We start from the raw sequence: 17569 nt of genomic DNA on the forward strand, positions 1-17569 counted from the left end.
AGTTACCATTATTTTCCATTAACGGTTCTGTTCCGGAACATATATTTTTGGAAAGTTTCTGGTTTCGTTTCTGTTCCTTGAACCGGTTCAAAGCCTTGCTTTACAGTTTTGAGAACTATGCAAGACATGAGAATTTTTTCTGGCGGCACTTCATCAGATCAAAATCTCATCTGATGAATTAAAAATAGCACAGATAAGAAAACTTTACTGTAATATAGAAAATATTACGGTAATGTAAAAGCAACTCATCTTATGTGAAAGCTACTTCAACATATTTAGTCTCTTTTGTCTGGACACATAAAAAAATGTATTTTAGTAATTTAGTAAATTTAACATATTAATTCACTGCATTAGTCTATGTATTCATACATTGGTCCTTATGTTGTTGTTTTTTAAGCACAGTAATATGACCTAATAGTCTGTTTATCTGATAGGAATAAATCGTCTCTCTGCAGTCGTGTGAGGTCGAGACATCTGTCCGGGTATCTTGGTCAGCACACGATTTAGACGCTTAAGCAATGTTTGGATTACGGCACCAGGAGCGCATCATGACCCAGAACAGCCTTCAGACAAAACTGTGATCTGACCCGAGAGACAGACAAATATTTTCAAGACTACTTTATTTTTTTATCACATACTCAACTTTGGATCTATCTGGGTTTGGACAGAATCTGGGTCTTGTGCGTTTAGGTTTTGTCTCTGTCGGGGCCGGTCAGGTCAAAGCAGATTACAGCTTTAATCCCCCAACCAGACGGCCATATCAGGAGAGACAGGAGGAGGTGTGGCTGCAGTCTAGACGGGGACGTAGACGGCCCCTCCCCAAGAGCCAAACTGTTCCTGGCACACATTCGCCCCCGGGGCCGGTGATTTACACACTGGGAGTCTGCTCTCACATTCACTAAATCACATCGTGTGTACGTCATTTGGTTTAAAGACAATTCCTACGATTTCAAAAGAATAGGTAAAGTTACCTAGAATTGTCTACGATCATTTAGTTTGAAACAACCAAGTACTTGTAGTGTAGTAAGATGCCTATAAAGGGAGTATTTTAAGGCAAATTAGCAAACAAACACGAATTCAAGAGCAGCATTCTGTATTTTTTGTTTTATTTTGGCATTTCTTTGTTTGCATTTATATTAAGCAAAGTGCATCTTCTTATTGTCCCATCAACACATTGCACAATACATAAATAACAATGCATATAAAACTTCATATTTACACGTAATAATATATTTATATTTAACATAAAATACATTTTAGCTTTAATTTCACTTAAATTCTCAATAAAGTCATTTATTAAAGTTAAGTCCGAGTTTTCTTGCGCATTCCCTCCGGAGGTCTCGTCAGCGTCGCGCGAAAAAAACAACATAGTCCGCAAAAGGTAAGGGCTAGTCCGTTTCAATGGCGATGAAGGAATGGGGCGTTATCGATTATTAAATATGACCTCCAGCCAGCAGGGGCAGCTACTGATGAACTGTCTCGTGTAGCATTGCCCCCAGCCCTTTACGAAACTGATCTGCACGGTGAAACCCGTCTGCGGCTGCAGGCTGAACTCGTGGTCGTTGGGTCTCTGCAGGCTTCCCGCCTTCTCGAAGTCGAAGGCCTTTATGGAGAATCCGGGAAAGACTTTATGCACCAGAAGCGTACGCGAGTCTGGGTTGTCCAGTGTGGCTGACTTGATGAATATCGGATAAGAGCTCCGGTTGTACACCCAAACGCCGTCGGCTTCGCGACTGAGCTGGATGCCGTAGCCGATCTTGGCCCGAACCTTTTGCACCAGTTGACTCTTGTTGTCGGAGGCGAGTTGGCCCAGGCAAAAGCCCGTGCCTTGAGGTAGGTCATAAAAAATGTCCAAAGACGACTCCTGGACGGAATAGAGACGCCCCACGCGGGTCTTTTCCTCCCAGTACGCCACTACACACCAGTGAGGCTGTTCTCCACGTTCCTGAAGAGCCAGAGAATCTGCCAAAACACAAAGAGAAACTAGAGATTAAAATCTAATACATTTTTGTTAGAAAATCACATTTAAATGATCTTAAAGTGGTCAAGCTTTTTTTGGACCTCATTTATAAAGCGTGCGTATGCACAGATTTGATCGTAAAGTGTGCGTACGCAAAAACACTCGGCAAAGTCTACATAGCTGTCAAAGGATTAATTGCGATTAATCGCATACAAAATAAAAGTTTGTTTTTGCATAATATTAAATATATGCATTTAAGAAACATTAACATGTATGTATATTTATTTCGATTTTAAAATACTTTATATTTAATATAAACAAAAAACGTATAAATATAAATATTTTTTTCTTAAATGAATACATGTATTAGTATATTTATATATGCATACACATAACACACACACAAATATATTATGCAAACAAAAACTTTTATTTTGCATGCGATTAATCGTGATTAACTGTGATTAATCTTTTGACAGCCCTAATAAAAACTGTTAAGCGCCACGTCAGGGTCTGAGCAGATGTGCGCACTTTTGCTTGTCCGATTGCTGCACGTTTTTTGACATATAAGCCATTTTTGCTGCTCAAAAAGGATTTAAACATTGACAGGTGCTCTTTTATATATCAATGACATTAATATGGGACATTAATAATTGTTTAAAGGCGGAAATCTGCTAAAAATTTCAAGTTTGATTTATAGATTTCACGTCTGAAAGTACGCGCGTTTTCTATGCGTACATTAGTTTTATGAATCACACATGCGCGCTTTTGAGGAATGATCGTAAGATCAAATTTTAAGTTTTCTACGCAACATTTTATAAATAAGGCCCCTGATGTCTGGTTTGTTTCTGGTCCAAGGTGGTCTACAAGGTTTAAATCAGGTCCACCATTGGGAAGATTACCCATCTAGTCTAGCTAATGACCATGGAAGACTTGCTTAGACCAGTAAGAAGCCATGTGAAACCAATTTACTGTAGAAACTGGTTTTAGCTTGACATTTCAATTAAAAATAAGTTTTAAAGTACAAATAACAAAGTTAAGAAGATTAGTAAGACTAAAGTAATGGGAAAAGTCAGATCATCATCCTTCATATTATCGTTCATGAGACAATGTGGGAATGTCAGGAATCTAAACATTGGCTTTCAGGCAATGTTTACATGAGCGGCGCTGCCAATCATTCGTCTGTTCCTTATGCCAACCAAACAATAAATCAACCGCAAACCAGCCAATCAGAGAACTTTACTTGAACTTAATTACGAATACAATTCATTACAACATTAAAGTCACATGCAGCTATTTTTGCAAAACTGCAAACCAGGTTATGTGGAAAAACTCCCAGAATCCTTTCTGTCTTTAAGTCTTTAATCTTAGAGAGGGCGAGCAGGCCGTCATTTAACCGTGTAGTTAATTACGCACCAGCGTTCATAATAACCCTTACAAACGTGGTATTACCATGGTACCATTTCCAAACAACTATGTTTTTTGACACATATGTCAGTGTATATATCAAAATAGCAGATTATTATCATATGATGCTATTACTGAAGCACGCTATAGAGATCCAGCCGAGTCTTTCCTCTCATCTGTATGTGATCATTATAATACGGCTATCTGTCTGGACTTGTCAGCGTGTTTTAAACCACTATGGTATTTATCTCGCACACGTATCCAGGACAGACTCCAGATCACCTCACGACTCCTCTTTAAGAGGATTTATGTTACAACACTGATCTGAAATCAGTCCTCAAGAAAATGTCACTCACTTAGATACAGACAATAAAATGTTTAGTTGTGTGTTTGGTTGCTATGTGCCAGACCGATGCTATTTTAGTTGTGATAGTTTACTGGTCTCTGTTGTGACAGCATTAACACTTACGCACATCATATCTAAAACTCCAGCAGTAAGCAGACTGTGTGTGTGTGTGTGTGTGTGTGTGTGTGTGTGTGTGTGTGTGTGTGTGTGTGTGTGTGTGTGTGTGTGTGTGTGTGTGTGTGTGTGTGCCCGTGTGTGTGTGTGACAGACACACTACAGGTGCAATTAAACACAACCATTACACAGACACACACAGGTAAACACATATGACTGGATGTGTGTGTATAGGTTATAGATTTATAGCGATATGTGTGTGTGGCGTCTGTGTGTCGGTCGGTTGGGTGAACATGGTGTCACCCCGACTGACATGGTGACAGCCAGACGCAGAGAGTGTCCCAAAATAGAGGGTGCAACATGACACACACACACACACACACACACACACACACACACACACACACACACACACACACACACACACAGTGGGTCACTGGCAGTTCTGGATAAGATCTTGTGTAGCTTCCAGCATTCAATGGACATCCTGAACGTTGTTAGCTCAAATGCTATCCGTCTCTCTCTCCCTCGCTCTCGCTCTCTCTTTGCACTCCCTCATGTCTCTCTCCCTCTCCAAACCAAATGTGCTTTATTGACAACAGTTACAATGTATCGCCAAGACATACAAGTGTTACAAGTATCTCTCTCTCTCTCTCTCTCTCTCTCTCTCTCTCTCTCTCTCTCTCTCTCTCTCTCTCTCTCTCTCTCTCTCTCTCTCTCTCTCTCTCTCTCTCTCTCCAAAACCAGCACAAAAAAGAGGAAAGTCGTCGTTCGCTGGAACAACCCTGGTATTTGTTGCATCAGAGCTCTGTATATATATATGACAACATGAATAAAACAGCAATCTCTTAAATATGTATTATTCATATTTTATTAAACATATCTGAATCATATGTAAAATAATTCATGTTTTAACTCTTTCCCCGCCATTGACGAGTTATCTCGTCAATTAAGAGAAAACGTTTCCCTGCCAATAACGCTTCCATTACAAGTTTTTACGGTAATCTGTAATTATGCTATTATCCACTAGATGGCGGTCATACCCAATTTATAAAAAATGAAGGAAAAACTAATTCAACAACATTTTAAACTCCGTGTATGTTTTGATCATTGTTCTGAATCTGATCTCTAAAAAAAAAATTGCAATTATTTCAGCTTGTTGCTCAAAATGTTTGTATTTTTAAAGAAACCTATCCATATTTAAAGGTGCAGTGTGTGAATTTTAGCAGCATCTAGTGGTGAGACCCGGCTTGGTCCACTGCTCACCCCTCGCTTCTAAAACACATAGAAAAGCTACAGTAGCCGGCACCAGACAAACATGTCATCGTCGGAGACAACTTAGTACAAAAAATTGTCCTTTAAGGGCTTCTGTAGAAAAATGGCGGCACAAAATGGCGACTTCCATGTAAGGGGACCTTCTGTGTATGTAGATGAAAAGGTCTCATTCTAAGGTTATAAACACATAACTGTTCATTATAAAAAGGTCTTTATACACCCCTGATAATATAGTTTTGTATATTATTTTGCTTTTCTGTCAAGAGATCCTTCTTAAAATTACACACTGCACCTTTAAGAGGTTATAAAAAAGAACAAATGAAGATAGGACAAAAAGTTTTTTTTCATTCTGTTTGTTTGTTTGAAAGCAGATGGTCTGTTCTTTTATTTGATATATTGTATGTTTATATATTTATAGACGTTTCATCAGACGCAAGTGCGTTGTCGCGGTTATGCATCTGTTCGGAACTTTACTTCCGTTTTTTGTTTGTTTAATGGTCTGACTAGTTGCTAAACTGAACTCTTGAACAAATACTTAGTTGAAAATAACAAATGTTTTGGTTTCCTATGTAATGTGTTGTTTATTTTACTTGTTATATAAATAAAATACTTTAAAAGGACTTTATTGTTATTTTTATTCTTAGCATAGTTTACAGGAAGTTACGTGATGACCACGAAAGCCGCTTGTTTATGTTGTTACTGCTGAAACCATCTATAGAAGAAAGATTTTGTGAAACTTTTGTAAAATCACAAAAAAATTGCTGGCAGGAATCTTTTTAAAAAAAAAGGCTGGCAGGGAATGAGTTAAATGGCAAAGTTTAACACTTAACAACTTACTTTTTAGATAAATATTATATGCATTTTTTGCACGGATCGATCAAAGAGATGCGTCGCAGGCTTGACTGCTCAGACAGAATCGCCTCGTCATTTTGATTGCGGAGGTTACAGAAATTGGCATGCACACCTCCACGCAATATGACGTCTCGTGCACCCAACGGGAACGACGTCATTGATGTCATTTTTGCCACGCACACCAATGCACTCATGCGTCGAGTATAAACAAGACTTTAGTCTGGGCGCTTTAATACCAGACACACATGATAGTGAGTTTCATGATAGTGTTTTCAGAAAAGTTTTTCCTTTTAAGGAGCCTCAGATTTTTAAACACATTTGGACATCAACTAAAAAAAGCGTCTGGCCATTTAATGGAAACACACACACACGGATGCACACAGCAGTCTGGAAAAGTTAATGATTATTTCTGTCTGTCTCCACACACACACACATAGAGAAGGAAAGTCTGTGGGTTTTATCGATTGGTTGCCGTCTGGCTGAGGTTCACAGGAGGTGACGGCGTTCTTAACCTCTGCAACAGTGCGTGTACGTGTGTGCGTGTCTGTATACGTGCATGCATGCTCAAAGCTTTTGTATTGTAGCCTAAACCTGTGACCCGAACAACGCACACATGCACAACAATGGCAAATGTACAACAAACACACAGACACAATGCTTAGTCAACATTCAGCATCTGCCTGCTCCTCTTGTAAACCTCATTTATTGTGTTATTATATTGACACCCGGTCATATGTCCAAAACTCACTTTAACACTAATGCTGTTATACTGTAGCAGTATTGTGTTACATTATAAACCACATTGTGACACGACATTAAATCAAGCTTTTGTAGAGACAGCCGTCTGTCTACACAACCTCCAGACATTAATGAGCAGTCATGCAAAATTCCAGCTAAACAAATAAACCTGCCGGCAGATCCCTCTGATGTGCGTGTCGGTTACGGCTCTATAAATATGATCTTTTCCCCGGGCGTAATCTCACAGACACACACACACACGCGCGCGCGCACGCTTTCAACAGAGAGAAAGACACGCAGACAGACACACGGAGGCCAAGAGACAAATGTTTGGCTGAGCGTCTTTGTTTGGAAGTCAATAAAGGAAACTGCCAATTAGTGTGAGAGCCGTTACATAACACAAAGGAAATACTTCACATCGGCCTCCATTGTGCGCTAATACACCGATCAGACGTTAGCAGATCGCTACGATTTTACGACGTACGGATTGTTTCTCGCTTACTGTATACTGTACATAGGTGTGTCAGGGCAAAGGAAATGGCTGTTTATGACATCACGGTCAAAGATCAGACAACTATCACCACCATTCAGTATTTACTAGTTAGTCCCTGTATGCTTGACCCTGATTGGACTCATTGTCTAGATGATCCTGATAAACTAGACAATCACTGTGTGACCCATCCCTAATAAACGCCATCATATTCTTGTCTCTCATCCAACTTAACCACTTAAATTTGCATTTGTCTGTGACGGTGCATCATGTCTACGAATGACATCCAGCTCTCATATCAACCCGTACATGGCGGTCAGAAGAACCGATAACTACCGGAATTGTTCTTAATCCAGGATGTTAACAATCACCGTGGGAACCAAATCTCATCGTCTATGTGTGTATTTTAGACAACCAGTCGGGCGAGTCGATTGCAAAAAGCTTTTTATTGTCAAAGCTTTGTGCTGTGTTTAGATAGCATTAAATTATACCGAATTCAATCCTTCATTCATCACCCGTCGAGCAGACAGTCGGCCCGGCGACGTTCCTCTGAATGATGTGAGAAAACAGATCGTCTGTTTCTCTGTTTAGGTAAGTCAATAGATTGTGGTTTAAGGAAATGTTTGTGGTTTGAGGCGTCTGACGCTGCTGTTTGTCTGTAACATACACGCTGGAGACCTGAGGGCATGCAGAACGTGTCATTATAAATGATTTCTCTTTCCATTTCCTTTTAAGTTTTAATCATTCTTGTTCCTCTTTGCACAATCGTTTCAGGCGCTTTCTCTTAGTGAATAAATTTCATTACATTCGTACTTCAAAGTGGCTCGACGCAGCTTCAAGTAACTTCTTTGTGTCAGTTTCTTGAAATGTTTTCTTTCCGCTTTGCGGAGGCGACCGGGAGGCCCTGCCCAAAACTCAAGGCTTTTTCCTCTGAGGCATGATGTCATTTCCTGTGCTGCCCTTTCCTCCTTGGCTAACCCAAACAACCCGGGAATGAGACGGGAGGTTGTCACGGTAACTCTGTATAGGGCCTGTAAGGGGGTCCAGAAACATTCGCAACCTGCCGGGGTCTCTCGGCTCAAACATTCATGGGACTTTCATAAAGGACTGATTGTGGATTGGCGGAAATGTTTTAAGAACGGCCGGGTCCTGATGCAACAAGTTTCCAGCGGCAAATAACCGTCCTGTCCTCACCGACGAAAAATTCAGCCAATCAAAACATGAGGGTGACGCAGATCAGTCTTATCATAAAGAGACAATCTATCACCACACAAACACACATCTAAAGATTATACCTCCCTAATTCAATTTTAACCAGAGATGCAAAATATATAACCATAAAAAATATAGGCCATATTCTCTACTGGAATAGATTAAAGGATCAGAATCAATCAGTATACTAAGGCAACCATGTTGTTGAATAACTGCAACACAAGCTAACAAACAATAAATAACGATGCTAATATTTTCTTATAAAACTAATATTAAAACAAGATCATGTACACAACCATAACTGGGGACTGTAAAACAGCAGATTTAGCTTTTATATCAAGAGTTAACAAATGTTGGTTTATTTTATGAACATGCCCAAAATAAAATGATTAATCGCGATTAATCTATAGCTGAATAAAAGTTTTTTGTTTACATCACCTATGTGCGTGAACTCTGTATAATAACTTTGTATAGATAAATACACACACACATGCATGCATATATTTAAAAAAAATTACGTGTGTATATACATTTGTATATTTATGCATAATTTATATTATATATAAATATAAATACTTTATTTATAAATATATATTTTTATTAAAATTATACATGCGTGTGTGCATATTTATATAATTTTTATTCACAGTTCACACACATATATGATGTAAAAAAAACTTTTATTCTGCTATAGATTAATCGCGATTAATCGTTATGCATCCCTAGTGTCAGGGTTATTATTGTTTACCAAAGTTAACTAAAACTATTAAAGCATGTAATAAAATATAGGTCTACACTGTAAAAAGTGAAAGTTGGATGTCCTTAAACAAATTAGTTTGATTGTTAACACCTAAAATTTTTTGGTTTTTACAATTTAAAGTGAGAAAATTTAAGGTTAGGTGTTACCAATTTAAGTTATTTTTTAACTAATCCAACTTTCACTTTTTACAGTATAAATATTAGTTGGAAAAAAAAATAGTTTAGCGCTAGCAAAAAACTGTAATAAGTTAAGATGAGGACTAAATAATTAACTGAAACAAAATTACAAACTAAAACTAAGACTCAAATAATTAAATAAAAAGTTCAAATAATTTAAGTCAAAATAACTTTAACTTAAATAGAAATATTATTGTGAAAAAAATTAAGAAAAAAAACTAATAAATAACAAAAGCTCATAGTAAAGTTAATAAAAATTAAACTAAAAAATATTAAAATAAATGCTGAAAAAAGAATTGCGGACAACGGTTGCACATAATTAAATTAAGTTTTCTTAAATTAAATTAACATTAATTTCATTTTTTTACTTGATTCAATCATGTTGAACTGGTGAACATAATTGAATTACATAGATCCAACAAGTTTTAAAAAAACAAATAATTTAATTCAATCATATGGAACCGGTGTTTTTTTTTCAGTGTAAAATATTAACTTAAACTAATTTTAAATTAATTTCTTTCTCCTCAAACAACAACGCACAAAAAACAAGCAAAAATATAAACTATGTATAATGTTAAGACTGTGGCAGTAAAAAAAAATTGTGCAATCTCTCGCTCTCTCTCTCTCTCTCTTCATTAAAAAGCCAAAACAGAGAAGGATAAGTCCAGAGAGAAGCTATCAGCGGGAACATGTTTCCCTGTGTGTGTGTTTGGACTTTTCTTCCCCTGCCAAAAAAACCGACAACCAACCCCCCAAACTCCTCCCTCGACCCGTTTTCCTCTCTGAGCTTCATTCACTCAATCCAGCAGGAAAACCACACGCACACCTCAAAACCTACAAGTTCTCCTAGTTTAGCGAACTTATTTTAACATCTAACGTTTTATAATTCACCATCTTTACACTTCACATACAGTCCTTCAAATAATAATGAATACGATTCACAGCAATCGATTGAAACATAAGATGATAATAGAGGAGGTGTTTGTTGTTTGTGTTGTTGTGTGTCAGTACGGGAGCGCTTGTGCTTTCATCCAACACACACACACGAAAACTTAAAACAAATGCCGGGGAGGCCGGGAAAGGGGATCTCAACACACACATAACCTAAAGCACACATTGGTATCTGTACTTTAACATGTGTTTATGTAAAGCTACCATCAGTTAACCTCTCTTATCTGAAAAGCCATCTAAAGACCCCTCACGCACACACATACGCCCAGCGCTGAATTAAACACCATCATAAAAAACTCTTTAAAGCCCTCGTAATGAGAAACATCTGTACGCAGGAAGCCAGCCTGGAACTAAAATGCACTCGCTCGCTCTCTAGTAAACACATTTGTCTCTGTTTGTGCGTATTTAGAGGAACGGATGAAGGAACGGATCTATACATGACGACAGATGAAGGAACCGATGAAGATGATTTCGGGTTCTTACCTGAAAACCCCATAGGGGCTGAATAAGTCGTTCCCCCGGTTTCAGTGGAAGCAGGGACCGAACCTGGAGAATCTGTGGAGGAAGAGAACGACAGCTGTCAATCACAGGATCACATGATGCGATTACCCCTTTGAACATCATGTCAAATAAAAGTACGATTTGGGTAAAAGTTTAAACCCCAGCGAACATTCAGTTTCCTGTTACTTGTGCTTTTCTGTCATGCAAAATAAATAAACCATTTCTGAGGTTAAACTCTTTGCCAAGAAAGCGGTTTGTGAGAGCAAGACGTTTAGTTTTAAGGATCTATTACAGCAAGTTAAAAACAACGAGGTAGTCAGGAAATCTCTTCTAGCCTTGAAATGATTTAACTGGCGTACTTGTGTCAGATATTATTTTCCAATATGTTCTGATCTTGAGTCAGTTTTGCAGTGTTGCACATCATATCAGATGCTGATAAACAAAATCCCAGCAGCTCACGCACGCTAGTACTGTGTTGTTACCATGGTAATTTTGGCTTTAGATCTGTTAACCATTCAATTGACCAATCAGACGCTGAACAAACCATGTGGGCGCTAACTTGCTATTTCTGTGTTGCTGACAATAAGCCTAAAATTTGAAGGTTTTAATTTTAAGGTGACCTGTTTTCTGGAAATGTTCCCGTTTTACAGCACGTCCTAAACCAATACTCTGAAAAAGCCAACCTGCGGAGTACCAGAGTATAGAAAATAACAAATTATGTTTTAACTATTGAACTAGGGCATGTTTTTATTTGAAAAATCTGGTCACCATGTTAGCGTTAGCACGCATTGCTGTCTTTGACTAAATTTGTCATCAGTTTAACAAAGGTGACTAAATTTGTGGTCACTTGTTAATCAGATCATGGACAAATAGGGCAGTCACAATGATTAAATAATCGTCTCATAGCGATTGATTGATCTCATCGCAATGATTTCAGATCACCCCAATGATTGCACATCTCTCTAAAAAACACAAGAGGGAGCTGCAGCGGCTGTATAAATGAGACCATATCAGATGGCGCTCCTTACGTGATACATTGCAAAGCCATTCAATACATGTGTACTAACTGTACTAATATGACCTTAGTAGGATTGGCTACTATTTAAGGCCTGTTCTGGTATAGTCAGTTTATTTTGATTGCATTTTATTTTTCAGACACTTTCTTATAAAGAATTTTCAGTTTTTTAAATATATGTTTGTGTGAAAAACAAGCAAAAAAAGGATGAGAATTAAATGTCAAATCGTCATAATCGTCACAATTTATTAAACAATTAACCGTCCGCCAAATTTCTTAATCGTAACATATTAAAAACCATGGTATAGCTTTGTTATAATCTGAACAACCTTGGAATACCATGTTAATTTGATTGCATACGAATACAGTCCGAATACCACGGTATTACTATCTGACATTCTGCAGTAAACACAAAGTTTTAGGTTTAGTTAAGTATATTTTGAAAGTCTTTGTGCCTGGATAATACCTTAAAAATGCTGTCTAGGTAGGCACCACGCAAGCATCTGACACAGATTTGTCTCTCTCTGTGATTTTACGACTGCTATTTCTCAATCAAATGATCTTTGTCATTAAAAAGCCTCTATTAGCATAAACATTCGACAAACCTACTTAATCTTGTTTTTTCTCATTGGTGCTGCTTTGATTATGAGCTGAAACCAATTGAAATGCAAATGCTTTACAACAATGACGTCTCTTCGCACCTCACCGTCACCAAAGTGTGAACGTCGGACAGTTACCACGGCGACAGACGCATGTGTGTGACAGCGTGACTGACAGACAGTCTTCATCATCTTGACATTATCACATGCGCTAATGAATCTACACACACACACACACAAAGCATAGTATCACAACCATGAGTGACAAATAACTTCCTCTCGGTGTAACTCTCTCTTTCAGTCTGGCTGACTTCTATTGTCTCTCGTCCAAGAGCCGAACACAGCTAATGGAAGTGTGTATGTGTGTGTGTCCCCTCAGGAAATGTCCTCCCCGAATTGACTTTCCTGTCCTCCACCACAGTTTCTCTCTCTCTCTCTCTCACTCATACTTTCTCACTACCAAACTCAAAAAATGAAAAACTGAGTCAAAGAGCCAGAGTTAGTCATTCCCACACACGCACATCTTTTAGTAATTCCCATTATAAACATCACCAGACGAACAAATCAACGCAAAGAAAGAATTTTAACACAGATATCCGTTCAGGCTCAAGCCTGGGCTGAAATTCTCCAGCGTAAGCGATACCGCTTGGGTCAAATAGTGTGAGGACTGAAATAAAGAAGGATCTTTACGAGACCAATCGGCAGGAAACTTCTCTCTGGACTTTGCCAAACACAACACGCTCTCCGTGTTGCTTATCTGAAGCGAATACACGCAGGGCATACTTACCAAACACACTGCATTATGGGTAGAGACTAAGAGAGTTCACTCGGAGGAAAGACGCAAACAGACACTCCCAAAACCTCAGATTAATTCGACAGATAAATCAACTCTGAGCTGTTCCCGGGTTTCCGCTTTTATACAAACTAGTCATCTACTCTCTCTCTCTCTCTCTCTCTCTTTCTTTTTCTCTCTGTGCTCGGCCCTGCGGCAAAACATCCAGGCAGACAAACCCCCCATCCAAAAGTGGCGACTGGCATGGTGCCACCCTATGACCGCAGCTTCATTCTGTCCAAACTAAATCATAACACATCACATACGGAGAGCTGCTGCTGCTTTACTGTCACTATACTATGAGTGCTTTTCCTATAGTATTTGCAAGTAAAACAGAAACAAGAATGGAAAATTCACTTTAGTGTTTCATGGGAAAGTAGTCACAGGAATGTGCTTTATGACATCATCAGTCCAGTGTTACATCATCACTTCCACAAAACTACTGAGATATGAGCCTTAAGATTTTTTTTATTATGAAACTTCAACTTACCAGGTGGTTTAAGAAAGTCGGTGGGATATCTTGAGTAGGGGGGTGGGGGGGATTCTGGAAAAAGAGAGAGAGAGAAAGAGAGAGCAGTATAGTGAGTTGAGATGTATGTTGATGATAAGGCCTGGTATTCTCCAGCAGAAGAAGTGTTTGTGTAGTGCTGAGGGTTAGAGGCAGGACAGCTCTGATAAACACACAGCCGACTGGCGCCAGACACACACACACACACACACACACACACAAACTTCAGAGGCCATCCAGCCCATGAACCACACAACAGATTTAAAACATTGTACTGTATACAAATAAACGCAAATTGTGGACCCTGAAACTACAAACACATTTAAGTCTGACTTTTTAAGTTATTGGAAACTATAGTAACAATAACCTATGCAAACATATCATGTTTATAACAAAATTCATAAAAACCCAAACTCGTTTGCAATGTTATGCCAAAACCATTAAAAATGTATGCATGTGTGTAATTGAAGCATACATCACAGGCTATACTGTGGAATGTGAATTGCATTAAATATTTAAGTGATAACAATTTATTCTTATCATTTTAAGTAATTTAACTATAGACTACATTTACCCTTAAGTATGCTTTCTTAAGTACATGGCCTGGCGATTATCTATATAATCTATATTTACATTTATGCATTTGCCAGACGATTTTATCGAAAGCGACTACAAGATTTTATCATTATGTGTGTGTTTCATGAGAATCAAACCCATGACCTGTCCGTTGCTAACGCAATGCATTAATTGAGCTACCACATATTTATATATAAATAATATATAGGCTTACCGAGCTCGCACAGTCTGCTCATATGATGCGGGTTGCAGCACACGAGCTCCGGGTTGATTTTCCCATAAGATTCACAGCACGAGAGTCTTTTTAATTCCGTGGAATGCCGGAGGTCCGGCCACCGGAACACTTTATAGAGCAGCAGCGGGAGCGGGTACGACTGTTGACCCAGTCTGGCGTCTACTTTAGCGGGCAGGAGGAAGCAGGAGCTCCGCGCTCCCCCCTTGGACTCCACCGCCTGTAAAAGCAACTCCAGCTGTTTCTCTTTGATCTTCTTCAGGATGGAGTATGTCAGGGCTTTCAGTTCGGCCTCGGTGCCGGGGTTCGGCTTACCACCGACGCCCGGTTTACCGAGGCAGCAGCCCGCGGTGCCACTGCCGCGCGTCCCGGTGTCCGCGTCGCCGTCGCCCTCCACGGGCGCGCGGCTCCTCCAGAGTCGCCGGACGAGCCCCGATCGTTTGGTCCTGAACATGCGGGACGGCAAGAGGGTTCCCCGGCTAAAAAACGGCCATTTTGTCCGCAAATCATGAAGATCCCGGGGTCCGAGTCCGCAGCCGGAGAGTACGCGGCGGAGAAGCGGCGAGCACGAGACGCGCAGGCGATCTGTTTCATGCGCCAGTCTTTATTATTTCACCAGCCGAACCGACACCGAAGGAAAGTAAAAACCTTGTGCGATCCAGCAAAACCTAAAATCTTCCCGCACCCTGCAGATAACGCGTTCGCACTGATGTCAGGGTATAACCTAAAATAATTAAACATCCATACAGTGGTCCGATATTAATCCGCACGATCTGATTTTATGTCGACCCGGTTCCTCTGGATCTCATCGTGTTCCTTTTTCTCCAAGCAGACGCGTTTGAAACCAAATCCGCAGCTCTGATCCAATTGGCACCAGCGTATAAATCCACGTCTGAGAAACTGCAAAGTATCTTAAGCGCTTGTGTTTCCTGATGAATGTGTGCTTTAAAATATTACGACGCTCGGAATATCCAGAAAAAACCTTTAGGACGCAGATTCTTCCCAAATGATAAATGCACACACAGTTACCGAGCCTGAGAAACAGCAAGCGAGTCGATCAGAACTAAAAGACTGAACGACACGAATAAGATCAGGCGCCTGCCTCTCTCTCTCTCTCCCTGTGTGTCTGTCTCTCTCTCTCTCTCTCTCTGTCTCTCATTGGCGCGCCGCGGGTCATGTGGTTGTCTAGACACCCTGTCGCTTAAAAAAAAGAACAAGCAGGAAAAAAGTGATTGTGTTGCGCAAATATGAAACAAAGTAACATGAAACATTAGACTGGATACATTTGTCCGTTTACAAAGTAACAGCGGTTAGAGAAGCGGGAATGAGCTGAAATTTGTTGTGTTAGTAAGTAAAGTCTAACAAGAGCAAAGGACAGAGGAACACACACAGACACACACACATACACAGGCGCCAAGCAAACAGGTAAATTCACATTATGAAGCACACACACAATACACACAACAAATATTTATCACAATTGTGAGACTCCAGGACGCTTTTGGACGGGACACACATGTGGGTGAATTTGAACATTAGGTTGTGAAATTTAAATACAGGACACAAAATAGTCTGTTAACATTAAAAGAGACACGATAAGTACATTGTAAGCAAACAAAACGATGCATTAAATATCTTTACACAATGACATTATGAAATCTAATTCTTTATAACAATATAAACATGTAGGAATATAATCACTCTTTTGGTTGTGTTTGTGAATGAGTGAATACTACTGCCGCCTACTGGTGAGAAATATAACACCTCTCAAATACAACTGGCGTCACTGGTTTAAAGAGATAGTTCACCCAAAAATGAAACCTCTGTCATCGTTTACTTATTTACAGTATACATTTCTTTGTTCCGATGAACACAAGGGAAGATATTTTGAGGAATGCTTGTATCCAAATCGTTCTTGCGCCCCATTCACTTCCACAGCTGTATACAAATAAAAGAGTGCAAAACTGTGAGGAGCAGAATAGAAAAGGAAAAGAAACAACATGGTAATCAATAAAGATATGGCTTGATATGAGAAATACGGGTAGGCTTAAAAAGTTATATGAAAAATATGGAAAACAGCTTAAGGAAGAAAATGTCGAAAAACAATATTAGTATTTTTCCCACAGTAAATCCATAAGGAAAACTTTAACTGGCCATTCACTTAAAGGTCAAAACCCCCATCAAGCAAACAGAGTCAAGTCGTTACGCAGGGTTTTTAAAGGGATGAGAGAGGTCGCGCCCTCTGATCAATGGAAAGACACAATGGCGCGCGCCGGGTAACCGCAGGGTGACAGACGGGCTGCGCGCGGACACTGTCTATGACGCAGCAATTGCTGGACGTTTCATGAGCTTTTTAATAACGTAATGACATCTTTCTGAAAGCCAAACACATTTCATATACCAAGAAATTAAACATAAGTTTTAGTTGTACATTAAAATGCAAACACTGACTGGACAAAGAAAGTTGCCAAGAAACAGTGCAGTGGGAATTTCTTCAGACTTCAGTATAATGGACAGAGGGCGAGAGAGAGAGAGGGAGAGAGAGATAAGATCAGACAGAGAGCTGTTGTATTGCAGACAGTCTGCGTGGCTGCAGGGCACTGAAGAGGAAGATAATGACGATGATGATGATGATGGGCCGCTATTGTTCACGGATTCCCCACTGGCGCCGCGTGAGCTCATGAGGATCTGCTGGCGTCACACATTCTCATCTCAACAAGAAAACTGCGCACTTTCTTTTTAATAAATAAATAGCCTACATACATTTTTCATTTCTTTCTTTTAATGTTTTCCTCCTTTTGTTCCCTTGAGTGTTTAACTAGATAAATATTTACCGTAGGCTATGTCAATTATTTCTAAATTTGATGTCATTTAGTATTTTCTTCCTGAATTTTTTTTTCTTTCCCTGAATTTTGTCTCAGCTGTAGAGATGCTGTTAGACGTGATTTATGGCCTGCTATTGTAGTGCCACATCTGTTTCCCACAAGCATCATCAAATATATGTGCAACCCTTTAGTCAGAAGAG

At 39.4% G+C, this 17569-nt stretch overlaps 1 protein-coding gene across 1 annotated transcript; it reads right to left on the reverse strand.

Annotated features, from left to right (window-relative positions):
- Positions 1-1089: 1089 nt before the first annotated feature.
- Positions 1090-15671, reverse strand: smad7 (SMAD family member 7). The gene is made up of 4 exons (XM_055180306.2): positions 14527-15671; positions 13719-13772; positions 10765-10836; positions 1090-1962 (listed from the first exon to the last, which is right to left on the reverse strand). The coding sequence occupies exons 1-4, from the start codon at positions 14996-14998 to the stop codon at positions 1424-1426; spliced, it is 1137 nt and encodes a 378-aa protein (XP_055036281.2). The 5' UTR covers positions 14999-15671; the 3' UTR covers positions 1090-1423.
- Between the last annotated feature and the right edge of the window lie 1898 nt (positions 15672-17569).

The sequence above is a fragment of the Misgurnus anguillicaudatus genome, chromosome 9 (genome assembly GCF_027580225.2).
Source record: "Misgurnus anguillicaudatus chromosome 9, ASM2758022v2, whole genome shotgun sequence".
Lineage (NCBI taxonomy): Eukaryota > Metazoa > Chordata > Actinopteri > Cypriniformes > Cobitidae > Misgurnus > Misgurnus anguillicaudatus.

Bases quoted from the DNA above. Each gene is read 5' to 3' on its own strand.
- smad7 (XM_055180306.2), bottom strand. From the start codon at position 14,998: ATGTTCAGGACCAAACGATCGGGGCTCGTCCGGCGACTCTGGAGGAGC. The intron at 13,773-14,526 runs GTAAGCCTATAT...CTCTTTTTCCAG, and splicing joins GAGCAGACTGTGCGAGCTCG to AATCCCCCCCACCCCCCTAC. The intron at 1,963-10,764 runs GTAAGAACCCGA...GTGTTTTGGCAG, and splicing joins AGCCCCTATGGGGTTTTCAG to ATTCTCTGGCTCTTCAGGAA.